The following is an 18,658-nucleotide window of genomic DNA, read 5'->3' as shown; positions in this document are numbered from 1 at the left end:
TTTCCACCACGCCCATCGATAAGAAACAAGGAAGTTCCGATCAATTCAACTTCGGCACGTTGCACATCCGGTCTGGAGCGGACACGGAAGTTGTCTCTGTGCTTGCGTGTATGTGTGCGTGAAAATGACCGGTTATGGGAGGCGGGCTTTAGACCGGATATGATCGTTGAGTGTTGAATGGAAACCAGGCTTGAAAACTTGGTGACGTGAGTTAAGGAAGTACTGCAGGCTGCAGTCACAACCTGAAGCACAACCACTCCGACAGAAAGGTAAATAAATCACCCTTCTAATGCTTGTCATTACCTTAATATTTAGCAATCCTGTCTTAGCTTTAATATCATCACGTTTAGTGTATATTATACTATAATTCCACTGGTTTATTTGCCAGCACTGCAAGTAACAGGTGCACACGAGGACACAGGTTAATGTCATTCTGAAAGGATGCAAATGTAACCAACTTGTCTACAAATGAATACATTATCATTTAACAGTGAGACTTTCAAGTGAAAACAAACACATGACCCAGCAAGTGCACAGTAAAACCATCCGTTCATTTAAAGGTGCTGGGTGAAATTTTTGTTTAAAATATTAAAGTGATACATAGCTTGTTACAAGGCTATATAGGAATAGGTCTACATAGTATTGTGATAGTAATCATTGCTATAGAGTGTTTGTTCAGTAACAGTGTTAAATAGCTCTATGTTGTGATAGTAATCATTGCTATAGAGTGTTTGTTCAGTAACAGTGTTAAATAGCTCTATGTTGTGATAGTAATCATTGCTATAGAGTGTTTGTTCAGTAACAGTGTTAAATAGCTCTATATTGTTATAGCAATCATTGCTATAGAGTGTTTGTTCAGTAACATTGTCAAATAGCTGTTGTGATAGTAATCATTGATATAGAGTGTTTGTTCAGTAACATTGTCAAATAGCTCTATGTTGTGATAGTAATCATTGCTATAGAGTGTTTGTTCAGTAACAGTGTTAAATAGCTCTATGTTGTGATAGTAATCATTGCTATAGAGTGTTTGTTCAGTAACAGTGTTAAATAGCTCTATATTGTTATAGCAATCATTGCTATAGAGTGTTTGTTCAGTAACATTGTCAAATAGCTGTTGTGATAGTAATCATTGATATAGAGTGTTTGTTCAGTAACATTGTCAAATAGCTCTATGTTGTGATAGTAATCATTGCTATAGAGTGTTTGTTCAGTAACAGTGTTAAATAGCTCTATGTTGTGATAGTAATCATAACTATAGAGTGTTTGTTCAGTAACAGTGTCAAATAGCTCTATGTTGTGATAGTAATCATAGCTATAGAGTGTTTGTTCAGTAACAGTGTTAAATAGTTCTATGTTGTGATAGTAACCATTGCAGGGGTTGACACTAAGGTCTCAGAGGCGTCATGTTCTACTTGCCCGACGGTAATGCCCACTTGCCCAAAAAGTAAATCGTCCATTATAAAATGATAGGTACGATTTTAATTACCGCTCAATGTAACACTTATTTCTTTACTTTCTGGGGCTGTGCGATAAAATGTCATACCTCAATACCTCCAAATCAAAATACCAAATACTTTAACTATGATTGAATATGTCTATGGTTTCACACTTGTTATTTTATATTTTTAAATGTAGCAACAGTAAAAACAGCACATAATAGGTAAATAGTGCTCTTATTTTACATTCCACAGGCCAGAAGCGCACTGGCCACGTTCAGGTGTTTGGACAGATATCTCGTGTTGTGTTTATAGACATTTGTGTCCCCTCTCAAATGAGCACTTGCCCTGTCGGGCAACCTGAAAGGGAACTTCACCTGCCCTGACGTTTTATTTACCTGCCGTGGGCAGGTGGGCAAACCTTAGTGTCAATGCCTGCATTGCTATAGAATGTTTGTTCAGTAACAGTGTCAAATAGCTCTATGTTGTGATAGTAATCATTGCTATAGAGTGTTTGTTCAGTAACAGTGTTAAATAGCTCTATGTTGTGATAGTAACCATTGCTATGAGCAGGGGTAGGCAACCTTAGGCACGGATGCCAACATTGGCACAGGGGAGGGTGATCACTGGCACACTGGCAGAATATGAGAGAGGATTTTTATGTTCAAATCAAATATTGTTTTAAACGTGGTCAATTCAATTTAGTCGCCTAATCTGCAGCAAATTACAACCTGCACATAGTTCTACATTCATTACAATTCTGAACTTTGACTGGGGAGGGAGTCGGGGCGATAGGTGGGTTATTGCTCCGAGTCTAATGATCGTTATAACAATGTCCTCACAATCAATATGTCAGAATGTTTGATGGCATGTCATTAAAATGTATGTTGACATGGCACACTGACTATCTAGAAAATAAAAACATGGCACTTCATTTCAAAAAGGTTGCAGACCCCTGCTATAGAGTGTTTGTTCAGTAACAGTGTCAAATAGCTCTATGATGTGATAGTAATCATAGCTATAGAGTGTTTGTTCAGTAACAGTGTCAAATAGCTCTATGTTGTGATAGTAATCATTGCTGTAGAGTGTTTGTTCAGTAACAGTGTCAAATAGCTCTATGTTGTGATAGTAATCATTGCTATAGAGTGTTTGTTCAGTAACAGTGTTAAATAGCTCTATATTGTGATAGTAACCATTGCTATAGAGTGTTTGTTCAGTAACAGGGCTCTCCCTGTCTCTCCAGCTCTCATACAGAACAAAGGATAAACAATTTTGATGAACTCAATAAAATTGCTTGATTGGACAAATTCATGGCTTTGGTTTAGCCATATTAATTTGGTTATCCATTTGGTTGGATTTGAGTGGATTCTTTTGTGCCAGAAATCTCCATACAAGATTTGTGTTGTGAAAATTATTAAAATTGTATAATTATTTTTATGTTATACAAAAAAAAAAAAAAAAAAAATCAAATAGCCAATGTAAATAGAAGTTAAAATAATTAAACTGATTTTGATGCTATATAGGCCTAAGCTAATTTTGCTGGGGACCCCGGTCTTGAACCCCACCCCACCCACACACACACACACACACACACACACACACACACACACACACACACACACACACACACACACACACACACACACACACATACACGCAGATGTAACAATAGATACAAGTTAGAATGTTGAACGTAACAAGCGGTTGCTTCCTGTCCGACAGGTTTTTCCGGCACCAGACATGAACCTAGGTTGAGACTCCAACATGCTGCTAAGCACACAGCCGCTGAGAATCACCCTTCTACTTTATCTATCCGTCCTGTGTGGACAAGCGGTCGGAACCGCTCCGAACCGGTAGGCCTGTCACAATTATTAATTACATTAACAACCTGGTCAGTGTCAGTCATTTCTTCTTGTATATTTAAGGTATAGGCCTATCTGTCATATCTGCCATGTGCAAGTTTAGTTTACACAGCCCATAGGGCTAAGATAAATATCACTTGTCCTGACTTTATTAAGTATACATTCACACACAGATAGCTTGTTCACACTCACCCCACCAACCACTAATAACTACAACTGTATCGGGAAGAGAATCAACCTCCTGGCTAACATGGTTGTGAAAGCTATCACGCGTTGAATAGAAGATGATGAGTTAGGAATAGAGGAGAGACCCAAAAAGGGCAACAAGGGGATCTGGGTCAATTTGCACACCCAGTGCTCTGCTCAAAGTGTCAACACTCCAAAATAACCTTATTTTAACTGGGATCCTCCACACACACCCTGACAAGCACTTGAGGAGTTGAGGCATTACATTTAGTTTGACTCGGTTCCCCAGATAAATATTGTCAAAATAGCCAAGCTTGTAGATCGTCTATTTTCACAATGTTTTCCTCTTACGTGATATTTGACAAATTGGACAATTTGCTATTAAAAAGGTCTTAAAAGTCCTTAAATCGTCACATGCTGTAGACCTGCTATTTTTCTACAATTTCTGTACTTTTATCCAAGAACATTTCTAATCCCGGAATATTACTATACTTTGTAACTAGGGATGGGACGATACGCGATATCATTGTTTATCGTGATACAAAACACGCGATAATCTTATCGTGGAGATTTACTTTATCGTGATATCGTCTTCCGTCATGCCCTGGGATCAATTCACCTTTTATTTGCCGAGCTGCATATCCGGTACCACTTAAACCCTCTATAATTGGTAAAAGGTACTTATAATATACCGGTACGTACTTGATAGTCTTTTTTCCACTCTCTATCAGATGTCTTTGGCCAAAAAATAGCCGATCTACAAGCTCACAACGTTGTGACGCGTTGTGAGCTTGTAGATCTGCTATGTTTTGGCAAATGTCCCGCCCCAGGATAATGGATTTTGATTATCGTGATAATATCGTAAATCGCGATTTCTTTTGTCGCAATGATCGTGATATGAAATTTTCATATTGTCCCATCCCTATTTGTAACAAGTTTTTACTTTCTTTCCACCACTGCACATGTGTAGGAATGGCTCGGTGTCATTGGAGCATGTGTCCAGTCTGCCCAGTGAGCCCAGTGGGCCCAGTGGGCCCAGTTGGCCCAGTCTGCCGGTGGTGAGGAAGATGGTTTTGAAGGAGGGAGCCGACGCCCTCATCCAGTGCAACGTGAGCGGAGAGCACCGCCACTTCCGCTGGTTTGACCCTAAAGGTCGCGACCTGGAAGAGAAGAGTGGAGGTAAACTTATGGATCTCAAACGCGTGTATCAAAACAACATCCTGGAACAAGGGCGGAGCGCGCCGGCCTTATATTATGAACACAATCTGATCTAGCTATAACAACAATCATGACATAGACTATTTATTATAATCACCAATTCACTAGGAAGTGTCTTTAATTATAACTAAAGTAAAAATAGTCAAATAACAAGGACTAATTGTTCTGCCCAGAACCTTATCAAAACAAAATGCCTAAACTACTGTAAATGTAGGTCTATTATAACTACTAGAAGCTGGGCCGCCCTTCGGGCGGCCCAGCGTCTAGTCGGCGACCTGGCCAACTCGGGAACGATGTAAATAGGGAATGAATGCCCCGCCCTTTAATGCAAACCCCATTATACCTGTTGTCATAGGACCCGTTTTGACCATCTGTTTGCCTGTGTCCATTTATGCCCATATATGGAGATATCTGTTATCTGTCTGTCTGTCTGTCTGTCAGCGTCCATTTTATGTCCATATATGGAGATCACTGCAGATATAGTTCTGGGTCCATTGTATGCCCATATATGCCCATATATGGAGATATCTGTCTATTTGCGTCCATTTCATGCCCATATATGGAGATCTCTGTATCTGTCTGTCTGTGTCCCTTTATGCCCGTATATGGAGATCTTTGTGATTCTGCGTAAATTTTATGCCCATATATGCCATTTGCGTCCATTTTATGCCCATTTATGGAGATCTCTGTATCCGTCTGTCTGTGTCCCTTTATGCCCTTTTATGCCCATATATGCTATATATGGAGATATTCCGAGATTTTTTGTTGACTCATGTGACGTACGTGATGTCAGAGCCTTTTATGAGTGATGTCACAATGAGTCAGCGCTTGCGCCGATTTCCTCCGGAACAGCCTGATGTCAACAATCAGCTCTGCATAAGGATATTCCGAACGTTTCGGGCCGGTTTCGGAAAACCGCGCGTCGGGTCGGGTCGAGGCCCGGCACTGCACTCCGTGCCGCGGCGGGGAACGCGCGTGCCGAATCTGAAGCCGGTGGGACGAACGGTTCTCGAGATACGCGGATTACAGACACACACACAGACAGACAGACAGACAGACAGACAGACACACACTCAGAGACTTCTCGCATTTATAGATAGATGATAATGGTTCTTGTAAGTCCCAATTATTAAGTAGAATACTTGACCTTATAAATATATATGTGTATAATGTGTTATGATTAAATTCTTGTGTTATATGTTATGAAACATTGCATGTAGGCCTATTATATTACCTATAAGCACTAAGAGTTGAGGCATTACATTTTGTATAACACGGTTCTATTGTGAAAATAGCAGATCTACATGCTCACAACGCCTGGCGTTTGCGAGGCGTTGTGAGCATGTAGATCTGCTATTTTCACAATTTCTGCCTCTAATATTTGTCAATTTGGCCAATATTTAATTTGTCATTTTAGAGGTATTAAAAAGTCCTTAGATTGTCACTTTAGAAATGAGCAGATACCCTCTATACACTTAAACTTTATGTTGGTTTGTTTACTGTTGAGTGAGAAAAAGTTAATCATCTGAGGACCCCCCAAAATAATTTGGGGACCCCCCTGGGGGTCTCGACCCACAGGTTGAGAACCAATGCTCTAAAGAAGGGAAGTAAAATGTGTATTTCTGGACCCTCGGATGGATGGATGGATGGATGGATGGATGGATGGATGGATGGATGGATGGATGGATGGATGGATGGATGGATGGATGGATGGATGGATGGATGGATGGATGGATGGATAGATAGATAGATAGATAGATAGATAGATAGATAGATAGATAGATAGATAGATAGATAGATAGATAGATAGATAGATAGATAGATAGATAGATAGATAGAGAGGCAGCACAGCAGTTTAAGGTTTACAAAGTTACAGATAAGTATGAAAAGAAAAACAAGTACTGTTTTGTACAGTAAAAAAGAACAAGGCACGGTAGGCACCATAAATGTGTGATTGATAGTTAGTTTTGTGGCTAATGCAAGTTTCCATTTCATGTGAGGTTTGGATGGGAATGTGAAATCCCTGCTGCATCTCCTGTAGATGGCAGTATCGTCCAGGCAACAGGCCAGGTGTCTCTGCTAGAGCAGAATGTGTTTTCCTATCTTTACCCTGTCAACTAAAACAGGTTGTGTCATTATTATGCATATGATATTTAGTTAACTACTAGATCTAAAACTAAAACATTCAGATGACTAAAATATGACTGAAACTAAAGCATGAGGTCAGTCCGTTGTCTCCCCAGGTTGGCAGAGGGAGTGTAGCGCCCAGGATCTTTAGGTGGTCGAGTTTTGCTGTTTTCCTTCACTACCAAAATTTTGAATCGTCATTTCAGCTTGACCTGTTATCATTCTGAATCAAACATTGTCTGATTAAATGTGTGTGCTTTCTACTGAGTGAGGAACTGCAAGTCAAAAGCCTATCGAAGGTCACAGGCAGGCAGTGATGCAGCTGATGTATTCTTCCTTGTATGTAGGAATGGGACGATACGCGATATTATCGTTTATCGTGATAAAACACACTCAAGATAATCGTATCGTTGAAATTTAATTTATCGTGATATTGTCCTCTGTCATGCACTGGGATCAATTCACCTTTTATTTGCCGAGCTGCATATCCGGTACCACTTAAACCCTCTTGAATTAGTAAAAGGTACTTATAATATACATACTTGATACAGTCTTTTTTTTTTCACTTTCGATCAAATGTCTTTGCCAAAATAATTTGCCGATCTACAAGCTCACTATGGGTTGCTTTGCGACACGTTGTGAGCTTGTAGATCGGCAATTTTTTGGCAAATGTTCCGCCCCAGGATAATGGATTTTGATTATCGCGATAATATCGTTAATCGCGATTTCTTTTGTCACAATAATCGTGATATGAGATTTTCATATGGTCCCATCCCTAGTTGTAGCCGTTCAGCAGCCGTTCGCAACTGGAAAAAAAAAAACCTAGCCCAGCCCTACCCTCCCCTGCCCCTTCTTTGCATATACTTACTGTTTGTTTAGACTTACTGTTTTTTTGTTTTTTTGTTTTTTTCTTTCATTTTATTTTCTTTACATATCTACTGCATAGTACTGTGTTCTATTCGTCTGTCATTCAATGTTATGAGATACTTCAATGGTTTCCAGTGGAAATAAGCTTAGTCTTTTCATGGATCTCCTTTTAGTAGACCTTGTACCAGTGAACTGTACCGTCGTCATGAAACTGTACCTTTTCCTATGCAAACTTCTAATAAAGTCTTCAATCAATCAATCAATGCACATGGCACCGTCAAATCCTGAAAGCCAAGAGGGAAGACCTCTCCCTTCTGCGTGAGTGACGGCTCTCCCTCGCACCAAGAACGAAAAATAATGGGGGTATTGATTTTTAAAAAGTATCGATACGATATTATTCTCAGGGTACCGATCGATATATTGATATAAATATGCCAACACTGCCTGTCAATTTGGTGTGCTTGTTTTAAGCTACCCTGCCATTCATAGGAAATAAAACACACACCTGACTCACACCATGCACTTATGGGCAGTGTTGGAGTAAGTTACTTGAAAGCGTAACTTGTGCCGTTACAAGTAACTCACCATGGCAGTAACTTGATCAAGTTACAGTTATACCCCTTGAGAAATGTAACTTACTTTTTATTTTCAGTGTTAAATTGAGAATGTACATTTGGTGTACATGAAACAAAATTTAATACCCTACAAAAAATGTCACATGCCAGCCACTCTAACCTAACGCGGACAGTTTAGTGTAGGCAGATGGGCGGGCTCCGTGAGTCTCTCCGCAAGTCTCCAGCTAATAGCATGTGTTCTCCTCTCCCCACCCCCCTCTGCTCCTCTGCTCCTCTGCTCAGCGCAGAGAACGCTGGTGCGTCATGACGTCAACACATTTGGTGCGACGCTCTCTGCACTCTGATTGGTTAGGGAAATTCTACACTTCCTACAACGGTGATCATAACGCGATCGCCCAGGCTTCTTTTTCTTCCGATCGCCAAAAGAAGTCTGGGTTTCCGAGGCTACATGCCAGCAGAAATATGTCGTATCGTGGAGATTTATTTATCGTGAAATTGTCCTCCGTCATGCACTGGAATCAATTCACCTTTTATTTGCCGAGCCTCACATCCGGTACCATTTAAACTTTTTTTTTGTTTCACTCTACCAAATCTCTTTGCCAAAAAATAGCCGATCACAATGCACGCAACGCACTGTGCAAATTAGTCTTTGCATCTCAACTGAGTTTTATATTTTATACATTTATTTCAAAAAGGTTGATTTTTTTTTCTTTAGTAAACATCTGTTCCTAAAATAAAGTTAAAAAAGAAGAAAATTATGATCTGTTGAGGACACTGTTACATGAGTCATGACAATCTTAACAAAACTTAAATGTAAAACTATAACTTCACTTGTAACTTCTTGTAACTTGAGCCAAAAATGACCCAAAAACTATCTCAGTTACTTGACGAGTTACAAAAATATGAAACTCAGTTACCAGCAAGTTACAGCAAAATGTAACATAGTTATGTAACTCAGTTACATGTAACTTTAACTTCCCCAACACTGCTTATGGGCTGAGTTATGACTAAACAAACCAAACAGCAGTGTTGATTTTGTCGACTAAAACTATGACAAAAAATGTTTGTCGACTGCGTTTTTTTCACTGACGAAAACTAAATAAAAACGAAATAAAAACAAAGCTGTGATGACTAAAACTAAGACTAAATATATTGACAATTTCGTCAATAAAATAAAAACCAGACTAAAATGTTGGGGAGGGACTAGTGGAGAAGAGAGTCGTTTTACGTTTGGTTGCTCTCCTATGTTGCGTATCAGCACGCAACCAAATGTAAAATCAGTCATTACGATGCCATCAAGGCCTGCCAAAAATACATTTCAGTTGACTAAATCAACTGTAGATTTAGTCGCCTAAAATCTGAATGATATTCAGTCAACTAAACTAGACTAAAACTAAAACTTTTCAGGTGACTACATTTTGACTAAAACTAAAATACATTTTATTCAAAAGACTATGACTAAAACTAAATCAAAATTTGCTGTCAAAAACAACAATGCCAAACAGCCCTGGCGTCGAACAAGTCCTTGAATCTGTCCTCTTGGTTTTGTTCTTACCGTCCAGGTGGGAAGTGGCAGGTCCAGGACCAGGGCGTTCTCAACATCACCGCTGTGTCTTTCGAGGACCGAGGACGCTACACCTGCGTGGCCTCGCTGCCCTGGCCTTCCTCCTCTTCCTCCTCTGCTGTTGGAGAGCAGCGCACCTCCAACTACAGGTCTGTCTGTTGTCTGTCCCTAGAACCGGAAACCAGGGGGAACACATTATAACGCATTATTTAGCTCAGGGGTCTTCAACGTTTTAAGGACCCTTAGGGTCGATTCATACCGTTATAAGGAGCCTAACTAATTTCGGTTCGGCACTAGGCGAACCCAAATATGGTTCGCGTCCCCCGGTTCGGGGGGGGGGGGGGGGGGGGGCGTCAACCGACTAAATTCGGCTCTACGGTGCTGACGAAATGTTGTGACCTCCCGACTTAATTTCGGTACAAAGCGGTGTCTTCTCATTCATTCAGCCCGGCCTCAAGTTCATTTCCTCGGCTATGAAGCCAAGGAAACAGCGGTAATTTGGGAGGGAGACACGCCGACTTCCAAATGCTTGCGTGGCCGTGATTAGAGCGTCGCATAGCGGATACATTGTCAGCTCACTCTGGCTGGAGAGTGGAGGCGCGCGCGACACACACACACACACACACACACACACACACACACACACACACACACACACACACACACACACACACACACACACACACACGGCTCGGCTTTGCTGTGTCTCACAGCTCGCTAGTCGCTGACCGTTTTTAAGAGGAAAGAAGAGCTTAATGGAAACACAGCTTTGCTTGTGTTCCATGTTGGTTTATAGCCGACCTACAAGCTCCGCGACGAATTGTGACTGATGCATGCAGAAAGAGAGGCGGCACGTTTATAATGTGAGCTTGTAGATTGAATGTTTTCGACAGAGCTAGCGATGTGTGAGAGTGATGAGAGAGACAGAGAGACCCCGCTGCGGCGCTGTGCTGCTGCTCACTGCCAGTCACTGGACCTCCAGCGTGCAGCCACGAGGGCCAGTCAGATATGTATCCGCCCTGCAACGCTCATTTCTCGGCCACAAACGTTTTCATGCCACAGACCTCCAATATTTACATGCTACTTCGGCATTAGCCGTTAAGAAAGTATGGATGAACTCCCCCCGAACCTAAATAATTTCGGGTCGGGGAGTCCTCCCGAACCGAAATTAGTTAGGCTCTTTATTAGAGTGTGAAACGACCCTTAGTTGAGAGAGAGACTAAGCAGGGACCCCCACAACCTTTTCATAGATTCCATATAGTTTAATCGTTTGACAGCACAATCATTAGTTTTTTGGATTCATGTCAATTTGTGTTTTCAGATATTTAACCACTTGAACTGTCAATACTTAATAAACTTTACCTTTCAGTCTGTACTTGGTCTGCTCTTTTTCCCCTCAACACCAACCTCTTTGGCGAAAATAGCCGATCTACAAGCTCAACACCTCGCAGCGTGAGGCGTTGTGAGCTTGTGGATCGGCTATTTTTGGCTAAAGTTCTCAGAATATGGACACTAGGGTTCAAGTGGTTAATATAAAAAAGGAGAAAAAAATATTCTATCATTCAAATATTTGGAGGCCCCCCTGTAGTAACTCTGGGGACCCCCCCTGTTGAGGACCCTTGCTTTAGCTATTTAAAATTAGCAGATATATGCTGAAGTTGTTTACAAAAGATACAGTACAGTACAGTAGCAACTACTGGAAGAAATGCTGTTGCTGTATACAATATACCAAACTTTATGCACATGTACATTTGAGGACGCCTCAGGGCAACATGCGAGGTCGCGCCAATTCTTTGCCATCTGGTCAATGATGTATATGGGACCAGTTACCCATATATGGAGACCCCTGGTACCCATATATGGAGATCCATGTACTGTATATGGAGATATGCTGTGAGAGCCCAAACATGCTTACTCAGTTATTCATTATGTGAAAGTCCTATGATGTCTATGACATCTGACATCATACCCTTTTATGCCCATACATGGAGATCCCTGTCTGTAGAACCAGCCACACAGATATGGGCTGTCTTGGCCATATATGGATTCTGTTAGGGGGCTATGTGGCCGATGTGGCCTCCATATATGGGCATTCCCATATGAAGTCCTGTTAGATATGGGCTTAATATTGATGACATCAGAGATCTCCATATATGGGCATAAAATGGATTCTGTTAGTGTGCCATCACAGTGAAGCCAGAGCGTGATGTCAGAACCTTGAACCTCGAACCTTGAAAAGGTTTATCCATATAGTGCCAATTGGAATAAAGATAATACATTCATAGGGCCAACAATATTACGCCAATCAAAAAGATTAGGGAGTCAGGTCGGGGGAGAGGGTGCATTCATGTCAGAGGATTTAAGATCTCAACCCTTTCAGGCGACGACCCCCAAAATAATCATATTTTAACTGGGGACCCCCAACCGTGACGAGCACTAAGAGTTGAGGCATTACATTTTGTATAACAATTATTTGTCTATACACTTAAACCTTATGTTGGTTTGTTTACTGTTGAGTGAGAAAACAATGCTGCACATTAAGCTAATCATCCGGGGACCCCCCCCCCCCAAATCATTTGAATGCGATTTCTTTTGTCACAATAATCGTGATATGACGTTTTCATATCGTTCCATCCCTACTTTTCCACAGCTTCTACGTGGTGGAGGTGCGCGTGGCGTACGCGGACGGGGGCGGGCTGGGCCTCTACTACGTGACCGTGTGCCTGGTGACCTTCTTCATCACGCTGGTGCTGGGCGCCTCGCGCCTCTGCATGATGGGCGGCCACCTGAAGGAGACGGAGCGCGCCGTCAACGACTTCTTCCGCACAGAGGGCGTGGAGAAGCTGCAGAAGGCCTTCGAGTTGGCCAAGAGGATCCCCATCCTCACCTCCGCCAAGACGCTGGAGCTCGCCAAGGTAAAACGCCAGCAGGGACGGGACATTGATCGCTATTAGGGATGGGACGATACGCGTTGCGAGGCGTTGTGAGCATGTAGATCTGCTATTTTCACAATATTTATCTGCGGAACCGAGTCACATTAAATGTAGCCTCGGAGACCCAGGCTTATTTTGGCGATCGGAAGAAAAATAAAGCCTGGGCTAGCCCCCCTAGAACTGTGCTGGTTCATGACATTTTAATTGTCTATAAAAATATATGTAGCCGACTAGCCGTTCAGATATCTTATTTTACATCAGTATTGTTCATGTGAACTGGTTTGTTTAGGTTTATCCATTATCATTATAAAATCGCTATGATTTATCACGCGTTTCCCTCCGCGGATCACTTCCTCATTTACTCAAAGCGAGTCATGTCCCCCTCCACGTCATTTCGAGACGCTGGAGCATCCGGCGAGATCTGCCGGCCAGCATAGAATCTCCGCGTTAGGTTAGACTACATTAAATGTAATACCTACAATTCCAAGTGCTTGTCAGGGTGGGGGTCCCCAGTTCATGTTTATTTTGGGGGTCACGGCCTAAAAAGGTTTGAGAACCCCTGGTATAGAGCATTAACAAATTCATCCACCAGGGGCATTGACAACTCATTCTTATGACTTCCTATCTAGCCAAGCTTATAAACTATATTTTTTTTAAAAGAGAAAACACTAAAAAAAATCAAGATAAGCTAATATTCGACTTCGGTGAATAGTGACTTTGATATTCGAATATTTGGTGAATGCCCTAACTATTGCTACTTTTACCCAAGTTAAACTTCTGGAGTACCTCTCCCCCCACTGTGTTCCAGGTGACCCAGTTCAAGACCCTGGAGGTGGCGCGCTACATCGAGGAGCTGGCCCGCAGCATCCCGCTGCCCCCCATGCCCCCCCTCAACCTGCTGACGTGCGGCGCCGTGTCCTGCCCGTCCTCCTCCGGGGAGGCGGCGGCGGCAGCCCAGAGGCGGGGGGAAGAGGAACAGGAGGCCCTGGGGAGGGCCATCGGCCCGCCGGAGCCCGGAAGCAGCGGCGGCTTGGATGTGGTGGAGGTCTCCGTCCACGTCGACACCCCCGCCACCCCCCCTTGCACCCCCCCCTCCTCCTCTGCTGCCGAGTAGGGATGGGACGATATGAAAATGTCATATCACGATTATTGTGACAAAAGAAATTGCGATTTACGATGTTATCACGATAATCAAAATCCTTTATCCCGGGGCGGAACATTTGCCAAAAAATAGCAGATCTAAAACCTTTTCACGTGAAGGACCCCCAATATGATTTGTATTTGGCCACGGACCCCCATCTCAAAATATTTATTTCCAGGGACCCCCCAGAAGCAAAATTGTTGTTACAAATACATATATTCAAAGATTTGCACAAATTTTCACGACTTTTAAAAAAATTGCAGTTCTACAAGCTTGTAAATCTGCTATTTTTCAATAGTTAAAATAATTAAGGCCCCTCCACATTGGGCCCTAGTAACTCATTCCCACTAGTTTTAGAACTAATTCGTTTCATTCTTAAATAAATCATTCAGTAGGTATGGAAAAAATATATATAGGGATGCACATTTCTGGCTGTTACCTACTGTATAACCAGTGTCAACATTGCTATTATGGTTGATAACCGACCTTACCGACGTATGCCGGGAAAGGCATATGAACTGACTTTGAAAAAGCAATGCCTTTTTATTCAATAAACAAAGGATGAACCATGTTGAAAATGTGGCCCATATTCCAACATTAACAGCTTGAATTTAGTATTTTTATTTTTAGAAATTCCATTAAACATTATTAAAAAAATTGAATATTGTCTAAAACCGATATATTGTTTTGATATCGGTATGATACCTATTATATTGCATTTTAATGCCAAGATGGTGCATCTGCATCCCTATACAAAAAACAGTCTCGGTCAACTAAGACCAAAATATGGCGATTAAACAATTGTTGGACTATGAAGGGGACAGCTCTCTCTCTATTATACTTGCCATATTATGTATCAAATGTGGTACTCTGAATCCGCTGCTGTTGTGAGATTAGACGTGTTAATGTTTACTATAACCAAGTGCTGTTTACTTGAATTGTTTAGGTTCCAGCCAAATGGATGATTGTACTCATTTTCTTTCTTTGCCACACTGATATAATTGGATGTGTTATTCTTCTTTTTCACTGTAAGATGTGTATTAATGCCTAGGCCTGTCCCGATTATGACATTTTAACATGACGATTTAATTGTGTTTTTGTCGTTAACAATGACATTTCTGTTTGGCTTGTAGGCTTTGAAGTTGCACATTAAATATGCAAAGAAATTACTGACATATTTGATAACTTTATACTTAAAAAAGAACATTGATAGTGGAAATAGCAGATCTACAAGCTCAGCAAGCTCAGCAGATCTACAAGCTCAAAACGTTTCGCATCGCGACACGTTTTGAGCTTGTAGATCTGCTATTTCCACTCTTTTTGAAAATGTTTGAAAATATATGAAACATTTTCAACATGGAAACGATTATGGCGATTATGACAAAATAAATGCGATTATGTCAAATCATGGCGATTAGACGATTATGTCATAATTGTGACAGACCTGTTAATGCCTGGTTTCCACTATGCCATGGGTCAGTTTTAACATTAACCACATGAACCCTAGCATCACTATTCTGAGCGGAACATTAGTTGTCAAAAATAGTTCAAGCTGTTATTTTTGGCCAACAGATTTGGTGTAGAGGGGAACAGGGGTTAAAGTTCTCAGTCCTGGAGACTGATTTCAGTCTATTAAAAATAAATAAAAAACGCTAGTCAGGTGATCTCAAGATATTAGTATTTGAATTGGCCAGACTAGTAATAGAATACAACAGAACTTCAGAAGATACTTCTCTAAAATGAAGCATGGATTGGCACACACACGTTCAGTGAAGGCAGTTCAGAACTTCAGGGAAACGCTGCACGCGCTGCACGTGCCATGTTTCAAAAATCACATCATTTTCAGTCTTGGGATTTTTATTGGCTTTATCCCCTGGGGGAAATAAAAGAGCAGACAGAGTACAGAGGGTTTAAGTGGTTAAATGTCTGACAATATACATTAACATGGATCCAGCATATTAATATAGAAAAGATCATCTGTAAATAAACAAACAAAACTTAATGGACACAACACTGACGATAGCACCATCTATCTTTGAAAACTATGGACATTTGCAACAGTTTTATCCAATATGTAGTAGGGATGGGACGATATGAAAATGTCATGTCACGGTTATTGTGACTTAAAAAAAAAAAGTTTGATTTATGATATTATCGTGATAATCAAAATATCCCCAACATCCATTATCCTGGGGCGGAACATTTGCCAATAAATAGCAGATCTACAAGCTCACAATGTCGTGAGCTTGTTGATCAGCTATTTTTTTTGCAAAGAGATTTGGTAGAGAGTGAAAAATAAAAAGACTATCAAGTACGTTATTTCCAGGTCTGTTTTACCAATTATAGAGGGTTCAAGTGGTACTGGATATGCAGCTCGGCAAATAAAAGGTGAATTGATCCCAGTGCATGACGGAGGAGGACGATATCACGATAAGTTAAATCTCTACGATACGATTATCGTGAGTGTTTTTTAACACGATAAACGATAATAGCGATTATCGTCCCATCCCTAATATGTAGTGGTGGTCCCTGCTTCATATCTCTCAGCTAAGGGTCCTTGGCCTGGAACAACTTTGAAGACCAATGCAAGCCAAGCTCTGTGTGGCGTCTGTAATTCCCTTCAGTCCAATCTGAAGTATTTGTTATTTTCCCGTACATCATTTGACAAACTTTACCATACCGAATTTGCTCGAACATGTTGACAAAGTAATGAAATTTTTGCTTTGGATTTCGGAGAGCCAATTTTTCAAGTACTTAAATTGTCTCTTTAGAAATGTGCAGATACCCTCTAGCCTCTACACACTTAAACGTTGTGTTGGTTTGTTCACTGTTGAGAGAGAACTACTGCTCCAAAGCCTAAATGTGTATAGCAACAGCATATGTTAATAATAACATATTTTATTCATAAAGCACTTTTCTGGGTACTGCAATGCACTTGGATTAAAGAAAAAAGAAAGTATTTGTAATGAACGCTACAGGAAATGTTGAAAAATTACAGACATCACACAAAACTGTGGAAAGGAGGTGTAATAGTAATAATAATGATTTTACAGGTTTAATGTTTTGCCACCTTTCCTTTTAGATGGCACTGTTGAATTAAATGCAAGCTAGATTCTGTGTGTTTGACTGTACTGTACAATAAATGGTCTGTATTTCTCTAGAACTGTGGTCCAAAGTGTGACAGACAGACACACACACACACACACACACACACACACACACACACACACACACACACACTCAGTGGCGTCAGTTCAGAAAAAGCTAAGGTATGGCAACATGTTGCCATACATTTACTAAGTAGGCTACTGTACTTATGTTTTTTTTTTTTTTTTTTTACTTTACTGGTCTGGAGTATTTCCAATTTAAAGTGTGTTTACTACTACTCCAACTGTCCAACATCATCTCAGAGGCAAATATTGTACTTTTTACTCCATTATTTTAAAACATATTTACTAGTTACTTTGTAGATTTGGATTACAAAACATAGATTAACCTTGAAAAAAGTGAAAATAGACGATCTACAAGCTCACAATGCAACATGATGCGAAGCATTGTGTAGATCTGCTATTTTCTGCTTTAAGCTCCATTTGAAAACTTGAGACATGGGGCTATTTTGTAGGCCTACATTTTGATACCAATACCTTTGTACTTTTACTCAAGTAAATGTTGGTTTCCAGACTTTTACTTGTAACAGAGTATTTCTACTACATTGCAGTAGGCCTATTGATACTTTTACTAAAAAGAAAAAAGAATAGTGGACATTTCCACCATTGTTTTCATTTCAAGCTGCACTCTTCACAATGTGACGTGAACTTGCTGTGTGTGTGTGTGTGTGTGTGTGTGTGAGACACTCTTGGACTGGAGGCTGGAGCTGTGATTGGCAGTGGAGGGGGGAGGGGGCAGACATCATTTAGGTCTTCATTACATTCAGTCGTGGTGGACTTCAAAGCGCCGAGATGGGATTTATGGCTCTTTGAAGTGAGCCGGATCTCTGGGATCCATTCCTTTCAAAGAGCCGTTCAAAAGACTGGCTCATTAGAGTTACTTTTGTAGATTTTGATTATAATTACAAATAACTTCAGCCCTGTGTACATTTATTTCTGACATACATAGGTTACATACCTGCCATTTGAAAATAGCCGAAGCTCACAATGGGTCGTGTTGAAACAGGACATTCTGCATAATGAATACTTTCTACTATTGGTAGGCTACTTTTAGGCTACTTAAATTACATTTTGATACCAATACGTTTGTACTTTTAGACTACTCATTAACATTCCAAACTTCTACTTGTGGCAGAGTATTTCCACATTGATTACATTAGGGCTTAGGCTATTGATATTTTTTACTCAAGTAAAGCAATTGAGTTGGCCTACTTTTCCCACCACTGTTCTAGAAAGGAACGGCTCCCTACTGCGAACCGGATCCAATCGTTCCTTTCAAAGAGCCGTTCAAAAGACTCGATTCGTTCGCTAACGTCCCATCTCCAGGATGGATGGATGGATGGATGGGGAGCTGCCTGCTGCGTCCTCCTCCCACCACGCCCACCGACGCCAACGGTGCTGCTCTGGGAGTTCAGATTAGTAGATCTGTCTCACAAGGGCAAATGCGTTTTCTTTATTAGGCTACTGTCGTGTTTTAGGCTAGCTCGTAAATGTTGCCGACTTGCCGGACAGACAGGAGAAGTTTACAGAAGAAACTTTGATGGCGTCTCATCACAGTCCAGCCTCACTCGACGTCCAACTG

At 41.0% G+C, this 18,658-nt stretch overlaps 1 protein-coding gene across 1 annotated transcript; it reads left to right on the top strand.

Annotated features, from left to right (window-relative positions):
* Window positions 1-209: 209 nt before the first annotated feature.
* Window positions 210-16,925, top strand: LOC308304283 (microfibrillar-associated protein 3-like). The gene is made up of 6 exons (XM_080748852.1): window positions 210-269; window positions 3,159-3,289; window positions 4,455-4,663; window positions 9,834-9,984; window positions 12,486-12,750; window positions 13,577-16,925. Exons 2-6 carry the CDS (start codon window positions 3,201-3,203, stop codon window positions 13,880-13,882), a joined length of 1,020 nt encoding a protein of 339 aa, XP_080604978.1. The 5' UTR covers window positions 210-269; window positions 3,159-3,200; the 3' UTR covers window positions 13,883-16,925.
* The last annotated feature ends 1,733 nt before the right edge of the window (window positions 16,926-18,658 follow it).

This window comes from Nannobrachium achirus, assembly GCF_963921795.1.
Source record: "Nannobrachium achirus genome assembly, chromosome: 19".
NCBI lineage: Eukaryota > Metazoa > Chordata > Actinopteri > Myctophiformes > Myctophidae > Nannobrachium > Nannobrachium achirus.
This window is presented reverse-complemented; position numbering and strand designations above follow the sequence as displayed.